Genomic DNA, 13,694 nt, shown 5'->3' on the forward strand with positions numbered 1-13,694 from the left:
CGCCCCTCTTGGTTAAGGGTGCAGCCTTGTAACTTTTGTCTGCCAGTTCAGATCCCTGGTTCTGCTGTTGTACCATAGCAGTGGATAGCAGTTCAGATGGACGGAAGTGGCTTTGGGTAATAGGGTCAGCCAATCTATGTCTTGAGATTTTTAGTCATCTCTTTCACTTTTCTCAGGTATTGTTTCATCGTGGCCCTGGGGTACCTCAGCCTCTGCCAGATCACGCGGGTCTACGTCTTTGACTACGGCATGTACTCCGCTGACTTCACTGGGTAAGCCCCCCCCAGCCACCCATTCGCACTGTTGGACTCTTGTGTCTAATTAGCTCATGCTTAGGTTTATAATTGGAACCATGTAGAATTTGAAACCTGCAATTGGTGGGGTTTGTTGTGCTGTCAATCACCCAAAGAGAACCAATGATGTGGCCAAAGGAAGGCAGGCTAACCAATCGGCGATTGACAGCGTACCATACACCCACCCACTGTGAGTTTTGAAGTCAGTATCTGTGATGTGTTGGAAGATAAGTTGGCTGGATGGAGGTCGAGCTGACTGGTAAGTCTGGGATGGTTGGTCACTGGGTATCTTGGGGCAGTGAGAGGCCTTGTGCAGCATTTTACAATCCAGTCCGAACAACCTCCCACCACGAGCTATACAGACTCACCCAGTGACATTTGCTAGGACTTCCCAGCCAGGTTGTTTAATAGGGGTGGCATTTGCCGGCTCCCAAAGTGGCCGGGCCTATCGACGACCCCCTGGAGTGTCCAGTTTATCAAACGCGGGGGCTGTGTGCTGTCATCACATGCACTCCGGAAAGGTCAAAGCCATATGGATTTTGGCGATTTGTGATATCTGATCCAGTGTGAATCTCGATTTTTAACAGTGAAAAGGTTCCTTGCCATTATAATGTCTGTGCGGCAGATTTCACTGTGGGTTAATGTGAGCAGCGCTGACAAGTTTTTCGAACCAGTGATTGGAGGTTTCCCTGGAAACGATGGAGGGGGAGGGGCCATTATCGAAAACCGTGCACTGCTCAAACCTGCTTGGAATCACAACTCCAAGGATTCACTCAATCCACTAGGACTGTGTTTCCCCGTCCCCAGTAATGGAATATTGATATTTTATCGAACCCAGTGGGGGAAATTCCCTTTTTTGCTTCTGATGCTGCGAAGCTGCCTATCATCACAGCACGGGGTTGAACCAGGCCCTTACTTATGAAATGAACCATGTTACAGCAAGGGTTATGGTACAAGTTGCCAGTTGGTCACTGTGTGTGTGTTTTTTCTCTGATAGCCCCATGATGGTTATCACGCAGAAGATCACCAGCCTGGCTTTCGAGATTCACGACGGTGAGGAGGACTCAGTGGGGGCCACCGGGTCGGGGGGGAGGGCTCCTCATCTTAGCCCGTTTGGAAAACACCCCCAGTTTCACCGCGGCTGCAGGGAGCAGCTGTGGATTCCAGCACAGCCCTTAGATCTGAGGCTTGTGACAGAGATGTTCTCTTTGTGAAGGTTATTGTAGCTGTAGCCTGGGATGCAACAGCTAATGAATAGTTTTTGTCCAAACCCCGTTAAACTAAACCAGTTTTTACTGCTGTTTCGCAGGCTGATTGACTAATGACAGGAGCTATAATTCACATGAAGGGATTCAGAGATTCAAAAGCTTCATTGTCACTGGTACGAGTACAAGTACAATGAACCGTTTGGGTAGCTTCCTGCGACTTAAACCACATAACAATGGAAAAACAATGCAAAAGCAATAACAGAATTTTGAACAATAACCTGCTACATACAGACAATAGGTGCAATATATGATCAGTATGTAATAAAGTATAGAGTGTCTATCATGGGTGAACACTGGAAATGAGAAGGGGAGCTAAAATTGGATGCTAACTGTTAAAAATATAGGTTGAAAAGCCCCATTGTGAGTCTGGGGTTTTTTTATGTGGGAGAGCATAATTCAAGCAGAGGGTCCAAACTTATCAGCCAATAAAATGCTTGGGATCGGTAAATGATGGACGAGGAGGCTCTATGTGGGCCAATTAGCTGTCAGTTTGGCCCGGCGCCCCTGTGAATGATCCTATCTATCGCTAGCGGAAGGTGTGACTCGTTCAGTGACACAAACGATGGAAAAAGAAAATGACATGCTCGCGTTCATATATTCGCTGTTCAGTCATCCCACCTGCTGAGGGCGCTGTTCAGTCATCCCGCCTGCTGAGGGCGCTGTTCAGTCATCCCGCCTGCTGAGGGCACTGTTCAGTCATCCCGCCTGCTGAGGGCGCTGTTCAGCCATCCCCGCCCACTGCATACCCGGCATCTGGCGGCACATCCCTGCGCTCTCCTCCAATGATGTCGTAACATTCGCCGCCACAAGGAGGCGCTGAGTCTCGGAGCAGCACTGCATCTGAACCAGGCAGGACATGCTTGGCAAAATCTGCACCATTCCATTACAGCAGGCCGAAGCATGGTGCAATTTGGACCCCCCACCTAGGAATTATCAGTAATGCAGTGTGATTAGCGGGCTAATCTCATTATCAGAAGAACAGTTGTGATAAACAAGGAATTATCCAGACCGCCTCCTTCAGCATGGTCACTTAGATGCCATCTGAGGCAGCACAAGCCTAACGGCAGGCCAGCGGATGGATTATTCTAGAATTATGCGTAGGAATTGGAGCCAAGCAATAGACTCTGTTCTTCAGCTGTCTTGAAGATGTCAGTTTTTTTGCCAGAGGGACACTTGAATAGATCACATCATCACATTATCTCATGTGGTGTTTTCTGCGGGGGGAATTTTAGGGTTTTTTAAAGGTAGGGGGCACAGTTCATGCAGAGGAGCTGACATTTTCATTAGCCAATGATATGCTATGAATTTGTGTTCCCTGCTCCAGCACCTTCCCTCATTGTCTCTGAGCAACCTGAGTCATCGGTCTGTTTAAGGTGTTGAGACTCGTCACGGTTGATTTAATATATCTTGAGAAGACTCAAGATTACATTTAAAAATATCAGAAGTCTGGGTCTGCCCCTGCAGATTTTTATGTTCATCTCGCATACTGTCCCACGCACATTTGAATCAGAGTGTTGGCTGTTCTCTCTTAGTGCCCTTTTTAGTCCTAAATTATTGCCTCAAAGCAGACAGAAAGAATCCATCCATCCATCCTATCGCTTATCCAATATTGGGTTTGTATGAGCATGAAGTATGTCCCAGGAGGCACTGGGCACAGGGCGGGGGGACACCCTGGACGGGATGCCAGTCCATCACAGGGCGGGGGGACACCCTGGACGGGATGCCAGTCCATCACTGGGCACAGGGCGGGGGGACACCCTGGATGGGATGCCAGTCCATCACAGGGCGGGGGGACACCCTGTATGGGATGCCAGTCCATCACTGGGCACAGGGCGGGGGGACACCCTGGACGGGATGCCAGTCCATCACTGGGCACAGGGCGGGGGGGACACCCTGGACGGGATGCCAGTCCATCACTGGGCACAGGGCGGGGGGACACCCTGTATGGGATGCCAGTCCATCACTGGGCACAGGGCGGGGGACACCCTGGACACAGCATTTATAATTATCCTAAAATTTCCAGTGTTCCACCAAAGTCCTTTTTAGGTTATGTGTCCAGTGCGACTGTGATAGTTATGGGGGTTTTGGTTCGCACTTGGAGGGAACAGCTACTTTACTGTAGCTGGAACTCTGTAAATCCTGCCTGGTTGGTTAATCATGGTACACATTCAGACTTTCAGATGTTAAGGCAAAGAATTGCCCTGCCCTTCTCCCAGGGACTTCCGTGCCAGTCCATTGAGTAACCACGGCGACCGGGGCTGACCACACCACTCTGTCCTCTCTGTCTCTCGCAGGGATGGCGGTCAAAGAGGAGATACTCACTGCCAGTCAGAGATGCTTAGCTGTAAGGTATGTTCCGAAGGTATGTGTGCGGCCCCTGGGGGGGGGCGGAGGGGCACTGTATGCCAAGCGGATTTGGATGGGGGGGGGTTATGGGGAATGACATCATCTCATCGGTATGACTCGGCAGTTTTTTTCTTGACCAGTGACATAGGAGATTGTTTGATCTTGGGGAGAACGCAATTTAAATATGAAGGTCTGTTTAAATACTGGGGGGGGTGCATGCCATTTCCCACCCCCTGTACATTTCCCCTACACGCTAACCTAACAAAATGTGGTGGCGAACAGAACCTTGTATCTTCAAGAAACAAAAGCTCCATTTCTCGTTCTGTGAACGGGGTGCTGTGTTGTGAATACACACTGCCGTGTGTCACGGTGACTGAAGGCTTGCTGTTCTCTTTCAGCTGAAATAGCTTTTTTTTTCCCCCTCTGTCTCGAATGACCATCTTGCATTTTCTTTTGAATTTCATCCAGTCTGCGGATTATTCGCATTATTCTAGTTGTTCAGAGAGACACCGCGAGACGGACAGAAGCCTTAGTAAATATTTTGTGCTATTTTAAACCCAGATAGATGCCAGACTCTGCAAATTGGGCATGTTCGGCGGATATTAGCATAAACACAGGCTTTGAAGCGCGGTAGGTACGGAGGGAACCCGGCCGTGCGCTGAAGGATTTCCCGCCGTTTCCAGGGCAAACGGCACATTGACGCAGCCGTGTGATCGGTGTCTAAGTCAGTAGAAGCTGGGTAATCCACACAAGGCAATGAGACGCCCATAAGAATCACTTAGATGTTTTTCTTTTTTTTTTAAATTGAAAAAGGTCCAAGCACATCTTGCTACTGACGCTTAGGAATGCATCAAAACCTGATGTTAACAGTCTGCTAGCCAAGCAGATTATCACTGTTACACAGTTTATATTTCAAGTCAACGGCAAATCCAAGTATCTACATTGTCATCTTCAGTTATATGATGCATGGGTCAAACACAGATCCTCATTACGATCTTGTCAGTCATAGGGCAAGGAACAGTGATAGAACGTTAAATCTAAAGGATAAATACAGTTTAAACATGATGTACTGAAAAATGTGCGTAAGATAAAGATAGAAGAATACAATAAACGTTTTAATAGTTATACAAATGGGCATTGAGTTGAATTTGCAGTTCCTGAATGACAGAAAGGTGCAGTAATAGGTTTTAGTTACAGTGTTTGAAATGATAGATTTTTGGTTACAGAAAAGTTCCAAGAGAGCGCATTGATCTCTAAGCAGCACGAAGTAGTTATACGAACGTCTGGGGGTCCCAGAAAACCTCATAGGGTGTCTAAACTTAGCCAGTGAGCAGCCAGTAACATTTGAATAAGCAGCCAATGAATACTTCTACAGCCGTACCTCAGAGGATGATGGAGGACCAGGAAGATGACAGATGACGCAGGTTTGGAGTCCCGTGTGTGGGAGGACTCTTGAATTCACTGCATCTTGTTTAGACCCAAGGATTCAAAAGGTGGTCTCTAAAAGTCATACTGCAGCGCGGCACGGCTGGTGTAAATCTCAAGGCATTATCGCAAAAGTCAGCGGTTCCCTGGGTAGATCTGTTAGCATAATGAAAATTCCTGTAAATATTAATCTGCTCCCAAAGCGGTCGCCTGGATTTAAAAGGCACGTCATCCTTGGTCTGTGTATGTTCACTCCGACTTCTGGGGTTTTCTTTTTATATTTTTTTTTCTTCGCTCATCGCTCAGTCTGCCTACCGCATGCCGTCAGAGTAATGGCTCCCCTTGGCGTTGACAGGAGGATCCCAAGTCTGCTGGAATACTTGAGTTATAACTGCAATTTTATGGGGATCCTGGCGGGGCCCACATGTTCCTACAACGACTACATCGCCTTTATCGAAGGCAGCGCCTACCAGCTCAAGCATCTAGAGTCCAACGGGAAGGAGAACGGGAAGTACAAGCAAAGGGACCCCTCACCTAAGGTACCCTGTTGGGCCCACATATGCTGGATTGTGTTTCATGATAGCCACACTTTTCAAAAGCACGATGGACTTTATATTGTGTGCTAACCTCTAGCTGCATGCTAACGTTTAACTGCATGCTAATTTTCAGCTGCATACTAATGTTTAGCTGCACACTAGCTTGATGTTGCGCATTCTGTGCTAACGTTTAGCCGCTAGCCAGCATGCTTTGTGATGTGCATGAGTGAGCTGAGGATATAAGAGCATGTCGTGTGCGACATGCATTACTAGTTGTAAGAAAATCCACTCGCCTTTGCTTAGCGTGTTGAGCTGTGTTTCTCAGAGCCCGAGCTTTTAGCTTGGCTCTGTTCAGTTTCTATCCTGGAACATCCCAATCTTCGTGAGTCATACCGGCATGTGACACTCGATTTCCGCATGTCATCGCATCGCATTGCAGCGCCGGATCTTCCCCAGTATCGCTTCCTTCAGGGTCGACTGGTAGTCCTGACATTTTCCTGAACCAGAGCTCCCTCCCTTATCTGACTGGGACTTTTGCCAGTTGCAGCCTTTAGTAGTTTTACGGGCATCTTTAAAAAATAATCACCAGCTTGAGTCGCAGGCCTGTAGGAGGCTTGATTGGGATGAAGAAACACGGTTCTTCAGTTTGTTTTGATAAACACAGGGAGAGAAAAACTAATTCAAGTGCCCAGAGGATTTGTATGTAACATTGCTCTTGAATTCTCAGCTCCAAACACGCAAAAAGCCAAAAGAAACTGGCTGGTACTGTTTTAAGATTAATTGCAGTAAAATATAACAAGTATTGTTGGAAACCTGATGCTTTCTGAATTCCTGGAAACCAGCTATTTTGGTTTTTTCATTACTCAGCACACACTAATTAAATTAAAAGCTGGCAGAATTGAATCACTTTCTTATTTTGAACTGAATCACTTGCTTATTCTGAACTGAATTACTCGCTTATTTTCCCACAAATTGTTTCCATGTTTTGGGGTGATTTCGTTTTCCTGGACGGCACAAGCGCAGCCTGCCATTGCGTCGTTGCGATTTTCACGTCGTCCACGTAGCGAGAGTGCGAAAGCTGCCCAACGGCTGCCTGTTCAGCCCCTGAGACGAGCTCATCTTCCTCCCACAGAAGGATGTGATCCACAAGCTGTGCGTCTGTGCCGCATCGCTGCTGGTCTACCTGTCCGTCCTCCGGGTGTGCTCTGTGGAGCGCAACATCCAGGACGACTTCATCGCCGGCACTCCCTTCTACCTGCAGGTCGGCTACCTCTACCTGTCCATGTTGGCCACCAGACCGAAGTACTACTTCGTCTGGACTCTCGGTAAGCCATGGGGTTTCCCTCGATTCAGCCATGTTCTTGTAAATTTTTCGCACTTCAAAATTGTACGTATTTTCCATGCGGGGGGAGGCGTAACTTTACGTACCACTTTGGTTTCCCCTCATGTGCCCAGCGAATGCTAATCAGCTCACATTTTGCCAGAGGGGCTGGACAGCTGGCAATCTCTCATGCGCATTGGTCTATAGTGACACCTACTGGGCCATGAGTGGAATTGAACGAACAGGCTCCTCTAAGCATGTGGGTCAGTGGAGCCAGTAGCCCACAGTGCATCGGCTGGGGGATTATGGGGGATTGCCTCAAGTCCAGTTCTGCATTTCAAACTGTTCTGTTAATTGTCAGGAAAATGTGCCGCAAATATTTGGCCAGCAACAGGGATGAAATTTCCTGCAGAATCTCACTATGGCAACTTTACAGTACCCTTAGGATAGATTTTGAGAAAACAAAAGAGCTTACAAGATTAATTAATAATTCCTTCACTAATTTGTGCAGGAATAGTATTAGATGGCAAAATCAGCTGCTTTTCAGGTCTTGCAACTCGACCCAAGCTAGTTTTCTTGTCATCTTCCGCCCCCATGTGGCTGCAAAGAGAACTGTCCCAAAAGCAGCCTTTAAGCAGTAGTTGAGGTCATTGTGCTCGCTTTCATTCGCTAAATGAGTTACGGACGTGTGATATCTCGTGATTTTATACTCCTCTCTTTCTCGAGGAGTAGAATCTCGGTGCCGAAATCAAGTAAAAAGGAAGCTAGATTCTGAAAAGCGTTAATTTAGTGACCTATTTATAAAAATGCTGATATCCTACTTAACGTAAAGGTACACGGATTTGTGTATCACTTATTGGCTGCTCATATCTCTGGAGGTGTCGTCCTCATTAACACAACATGATCCAGCATAGATAACTTGCTATGCCGTAACTCTGTGGTCCTTGTTTTCGGACAGCTGACGCCATCAACAACGCTGCCGGATTCGGTTTTAATGGGTACACCAAGGACGGCACACCCAGATGGGACTTGATATCTAACCTGAGGATACTGGACATAGAGGTGAGCCCCGAGCATAGCAGGTAAAGCATGAGGCTTCGTCACACGGCAGCAGCGCTAATGGACATGCTCGTCCCCGATTTTCAGTTTGCCACCAGCTTCAAGATGTTCCTCGACAACTGGAATATCCAGACGGCACTTTGGCTCAAAAGGTAAACAAGTCATGTGTTTTTCAGACACACCTGAGAGTCAATGAAATAGGTAGCTCCAGTTTGGCATTTCAGTAATGTTCAGTAAGACATTTCAGAGCATGAGGCTGTTGGCACTGTTACCATTGCTGACATATGCCATATAAATTCAATGATTAGTAGCATGTGTTTCTGTTTAGTTTGTATCTTTTGTCATGATGTGGGTGAGGGTCACCTGCTGGGACCCCGGTGACACGCGTGTTATTTCATGCACGTGTGTGAAATGTCAGTGGTGACTGTTTCTGCTCATTTGTCATTGGCTGCTTTAGCCTCTTGCTGATTCGTTAGTGGCTGTGTAAGCTGGTTGCTGATTTGGTAGCGGCTATGTAAGCTGCTTTCTGATTTGTTAGTGGCTGTGTATGCAAAAAAAAATAAATTGTATGTGGGGCTTAATGCGAATGGGAATACTCTGTCCTCACAGAGTTTGTTACGAGCGCTGTCCCTACAACCCGACGGTGGCCACCTTCCTGCTGTCGGCCATTTGGCACGGCGTGTATCCTGGCTACTACCTCACCTTCCTAACGGGCATCCTGATGACCCTGGCAGCGCGCGCTGTGAGTGGCTCCTTACATGTCGAAGTTATGGGCTAAAAGTATTACTCACTTTATACCTTACTGACTGAAATGTCACACACTCAAAATGATGAAAACAGATCAGTATCCCCCCCAAAATAAATAAATTAATTAATTTAATTAATTAAAAAAAAAAAAACAGTTGAACATCTGATACTTAACAAATACAGGTGCGGAACGATTAATTATTAAACAGCTGAGAAAATTCTTTAATGTAAAGAATGCTGCGCATCTACGAACACTGTTCATAGTCAGATGCAAAGTCGGAATTATGCAACTTGAGCTTATTTTAAGCTTCAAAACCATTTGAGAGCAAGACCTTCAGATGGCTGCAGGCCTCAGATATTCCTGTTCTTGTGCAGCCTTTCTTTGGGAGCAGGAGATGCAGGCCCTTTGTAAGAATGTTTCATTTCTCAGGCCTCATGTCTGTTTAAAAAGCGCCTGCCTTTAATCTGGATCCGATCGACACCTGTGTTATTCAGATCTGTGGCGATCGAGTCCCAGAAGCCATCCGGCTGGGCCAGATGCGACATCCGAGTCACAGTAATGCAAACGATCCGGAATATCTCTTCAGATACCCGATATTGGATACTTGGATATTGAAACAATAAAGAAATATGCTTTGAAATTAGCAGGGATGGATTATGGGTTGTGTGGGCCCCTGGGCAAAACGTTCGCGAGGGCCCCCCCCCCCTTAAATAGATGCTGTATTTTATGCTTCAGCATTCCGGTCATTTGATATTTAAAAATTCAGAGACATGCACGTCAGGTCATATCAAACATGGCTGTTTGTCGCAGTTTCTTGGGACGTGTTTCTTCTTGCGATACTAACTTGGATCTGCAGCGTAGCATTTTCTCTGTGGTGCTGTAAGGCGGCCCAGTGTGTTTGTGCGGACGCCGTCCGGCTTCCTGAAGTCTGTGCAACTTCCTGTCTCGTGCCGTTTCTGTTTTCCTTGTGTTCCACCGTTACGTTTCCGAGGAGGTTCCGAGTGACGTGTGGGAACCAGGGCCATCTCCGTCTCTCCTGTAATGTCCAGACACGAGACAAGACCTGCCTTACTGCCTGTCGCCCCTTGACTAGACCCCAGAATGGCTTTCAACCTGAAGCTGAAGTTTCAGACGTGACTGAAGCTGCGTTATTTTGGGCAGCAGATTTCAGCTAATTAGACATTTTTATCCTGACAACTCGCATTCCTTGAAATGTGCTGGTTTTGATGTCTTACTGAAGCTGATCTATCTGGGTATAACAGGTGGGGCTTCAGTCCCCCCATGTTTTCACTATCCCTGAGTGTCGCATTAACAGCTGCCAAAATTAGACAATGCGTCGTTCGCCGTTGCGAGTGGGCGGTGGGTACGGTGCTGGGTTCTATTATGTGAGTCTGCGTTGCCATGAACTGAAGTGACTCCCCCTGTTTTATCAGGTGCGGCACAACCTGAGACAGCACTTCCTGGGGTCCGCCTCGCTGAAGCTGACCTATGACCTCATCACATGGGTAGCGACACAGATCGCAATATGCTACACGGTGGTGCCCTTTGTCCTGCTGGCCGTGGGCCCTTCGCTAAAATTCTACAGGTGAGAAAAGACCTGAGGCTGGGTGTGGGTGGGGGGGGGGGGGAGGGTATGGTTTTGTGGGAGTTGTTGCTCAGAAACATGTCATATTGAACCAGGGGAATATTGAGGGGTGGGTCCACAGGGGCACTGGCCTCAGCATAAAGCTGATTGGCCCATTTTCTGTCACTCATCGATTTCAAACATATCATTGGCTAATGATGAAGATGGGCCCTCTGTATGAATTATAGAATCCTTCCCCGCATTGGCGAACTTTTGCTTATATAGTCTTGCTCACCAGCTGAATCTTTAATATATGGTGTGGGAATGTGGCGCTTCTCCCATTTGATTAGCTCAGCTACAGATCTATAACGAGGCAGATTTACTGCCCTCAGAAGGGATGTTTACTGCCTGACATAAAAATTGACTTTACTCAGCCAGCATCCTTCGAGCAAAACAAGAGCCATGACATAAGTAAAGCTATGTGAACGCCCCCCCCTAGAGTCAAAACGCTGTAATTGCACCACCTTCGTGTTTCTTTAGTCAGCAGCTACATTTGTACATTGGTCTTTTGGTGCCATGTGGTGGGGAGTTTGTCAGTAAGGTTTCTTTGCTGCCCAAAGCCTGACTTTTAAAGTTACATAACTGTACTGTATTGGCTCATTTCATGATAATTAATCAATTTCAAACTAAACAGAGGTTTTCTTGAACCAAGCTTAATTAAACTGAACTCCACGCCAGAAGCTGGCCAGCTTGATGTCATTCTGAGGTTTTTAGTCCTAGAGCCCCTGCCTTCTATATAAATATGCAAATTGCCTGCAGCTGTGTCCTATCAGTGACTTTCACGGGCTCAGGCAGCACATTGGTCAGTGGAATGTTTGACCTTGTAGGCCCCTCCCCCCTTTCATTGTGATAGGTCGTGGTTCTTCTGCATCCACATTCTATGCCTCCTCCTGGTGGCCACCATGCCAGTGAAGCCCAGGCACCTGCGGGCGAAGGACACTTCCGAGGGGGCAGCCTCACCCCCGACAGAGGCCCTCAGGAGCCACCCCACCATGGACAGCAACAGCAACCAGAAGCTGAAGACCACATGAAGCGGGGTTGGGGGAGGGGGGAGGGCTGGGAGGGGGGGGCGGCTGTCCGTCCACTGACCGGCGTGCTAGCCTTCGGAATGCCGGGATGCTCAGCTTGGGAGGCGGTACTCCTCTCACGAAACGGAGAGATTTGGAAAAAAAAAAAGAGAGAAGAGAGGAGAGTCGAAGAGAGAAGTTATAAAACCAGGATCGACCTTCCAGTACCATCGAAAGCTGCCATAGTGTTCAGCCCGAGGGAATAAAGAGCCGAAGCCGGTGCAGCTCTGGGACGGAGCCCATGAAGCTCCACGAATTTAACAAGTAATAATAACGCTGAACTTCGGAAGGGTCTAATTCAGACACCAGGATGCCGGAGAATCGCTAAACACTAAAAGACTTTCTTAAATTTAAGAATTAAAGTTTGCCTTAAACCCTCTATCTAATCAGTGGGTTCTCAGACAGAGAGTTTGGGAATGCCAGCTTTGGGGAGAGGGGACAGTGGTGGTGAGATGGGGGGGAGGTGATGGGGGGTGGGGTCCGGGAGGGGGGGGTACTGACCTGTCTGCAGATCACTGTATTAGGAGGGTTTCGGTCGTTATGAACGTTTCTTCTCCACATCAGAGAGGCTTTGAAGGAGAACGACGTAAATTCAGCAGCGTGACTGATGCCGATAGCCTCAGCTAAGCCATAGGATGCTCCATAGGATGCTCCATAGGGTACTCCATAGGATGCTCCATAGGGTACTCCATAGGGTACTCCATAGGGTACTCCATAGGATACTCCATAGGGTACTCCATAGGGTACTCCATAGGATGCTCCATAGGATGCTCCATAGGGTACTCCATAGGATGCTCCATAGGATGCTCCATAGGGTACTCCATAGGGTACTCCATAGGATACTCCATAGGGTACTCCATAGGATGCTCCATAGGGTACTCCATAGGATACTCCATAGGGTACTCCATAGGGTACTCCATAGGGTGCTCCATAGGATGCTCCATAGGGTACTCCATAGGATACTCCATAGGGTACTCCATAGGGTACTCCATAGGGTACTCCATAGGGTACTCCGATAGCCACCGTTGGATGTTTTTTTAATTTTCTGCATATCATGGGTGTTTTTTGTTTGTCGGGCGATATGGGAAGCAGGGAACCCTGAAACAGTCAAAGGGAGCGAATCATTATTTAGATGTGATGGGTTTTGTTTTATCTGTTTCAGTTTTTTGTTTTGGGGGGGTGGGGGGCATGTGTATTTCTTTGGCACGTGTCTGGCTGGGACCTCGCGCCTCGCTGGCCTCTCCAGTCTCGGCTGATGGGAGGTTCAACTCTGCCAAAGAAAATTTCCCGAAGCAGCCGGAGGCTGTTGGTGCGTGGATGTCGCCAGCAGAGCGCAGGGCTCGAGCGTTTCGCGAGGGGGCGTCTGAATTGCACTACACGATTGCACTATGCGGCAGCGTTCCCTCTGCATTGGCCATTGATCCAAGCAGTTCCCCATCTCATTTTAGATACGTTACGAGGCGTTGAATTTAATAGGATGTAAGGTGTTAGAAAGCTGTTAAAAATGAATTAGAGGTTAATTATTTTGGAGAAATAGGCTCACGTTTTTGTACTCCGCATTTGGTCATTTATTTTTAAATGAATAGTATTTGTATGAAATCAACAGATACCATTTAGCATTTCCCATGCATAATTAACACAGAGCAGTGTACCTGCCCTACAAACAGGTAGCCAGTTCGGAAGTGACTTTTCGGGACAGCCAGTCGATGTCCTGCCATTAATGTATCTTGAAAAGGCCTTTCTGGAAGCATGCAGGAAGAATTCGATGAAGCGATTTTATTTCACTGTCACAAATTCTGGGCAGTCCGTCTTCGCACTGAATGAACATACTGGTTACTGTTTGTGTGTAATTTGCTGGCCACTGTGTTAAATGATTTCTTGTTTAAAGTGTGTCTGATCTGGAAAAAAAATATATAAATCCTTCCTGTCCATGTATATCACACTCCACAGCACAGTGTAACATTATGTTAATGTTCTCAGGATGTTATGCATCCATTTACTAAGACC

General features: G+C 47.4%; 1 protein-coding gene across 2 annotated transcripts in view; it reads left to right on the forward strand.

Annotated features, from left to right (window-relative positions):
- The window catches only part of mboat2a (membrane bound O-acyltransferase domain containing 2a), a 39,016-nt gene extending 27,344 nt beyond the window's left edge, over positions 1–11,672 (forward strand). The window contains exons 4-13 of one of the 2 annotated variants that reach the window (XM_049005126.1): positions 177–272; positions 1,291–1,346; positions 3,856–3,910; positions 5,688–5,871; positions 7,001–7,193; positions 8,148–8,251; positions 8,336–8,400; positions 8,858–8,990; positions 10,430–10,581; positions 11,474–11,672. In XM_049005126.1, the coding sequence (XP_048861083.1) occupies positions 177–272; positions 1,291–1,346; positions 3,856–3,910; positions 5,688–5,871; positions 7,001–7,193; positions 8,148–8,251; positions 8,336–8,400; positions 8,858–8,990; positions 10,430–10,581; positions 11,474–11,651 (1,216 nt within the window). In that variant the 3' untranslated portion in view covers positions 11,652–11,672. Of the gene's footprint in view, positions 1–176; positions 273–1,290; positions 1,347–3,855; positions 3,924–5,638; positions 5,872–7,000; positions 7,194–8,147; positions 8,252–8,335; positions 8,401–8,857; positions 8,991–10,429; positions 10,582–11,473 lie in introns of both variants that reach the window. The other variant, XM_049005125.1, reaches the window with a different exon arrangement.
- The last annotated feature ends 2,022 nt before the right edge of the window (positions 11,673–13,694 follow it).

The sequence above is a fragment of the Brienomyrus brachyistius genome, unplaced genomic scaffold (genome assembly GCF_023856365.1).
Source record: "Brienomyrus brachyistius isolate T26 unplaced genomic scaffold, BBRACH_0.4 scaffold148, whole genome shotgun sequence".
NCBI lineage: Eukaryota > Metazoa > Chordata > Actinopteri > Osteoglossiformes > Mormyridae > Brienomyrus > Brienomyrus brachyistius.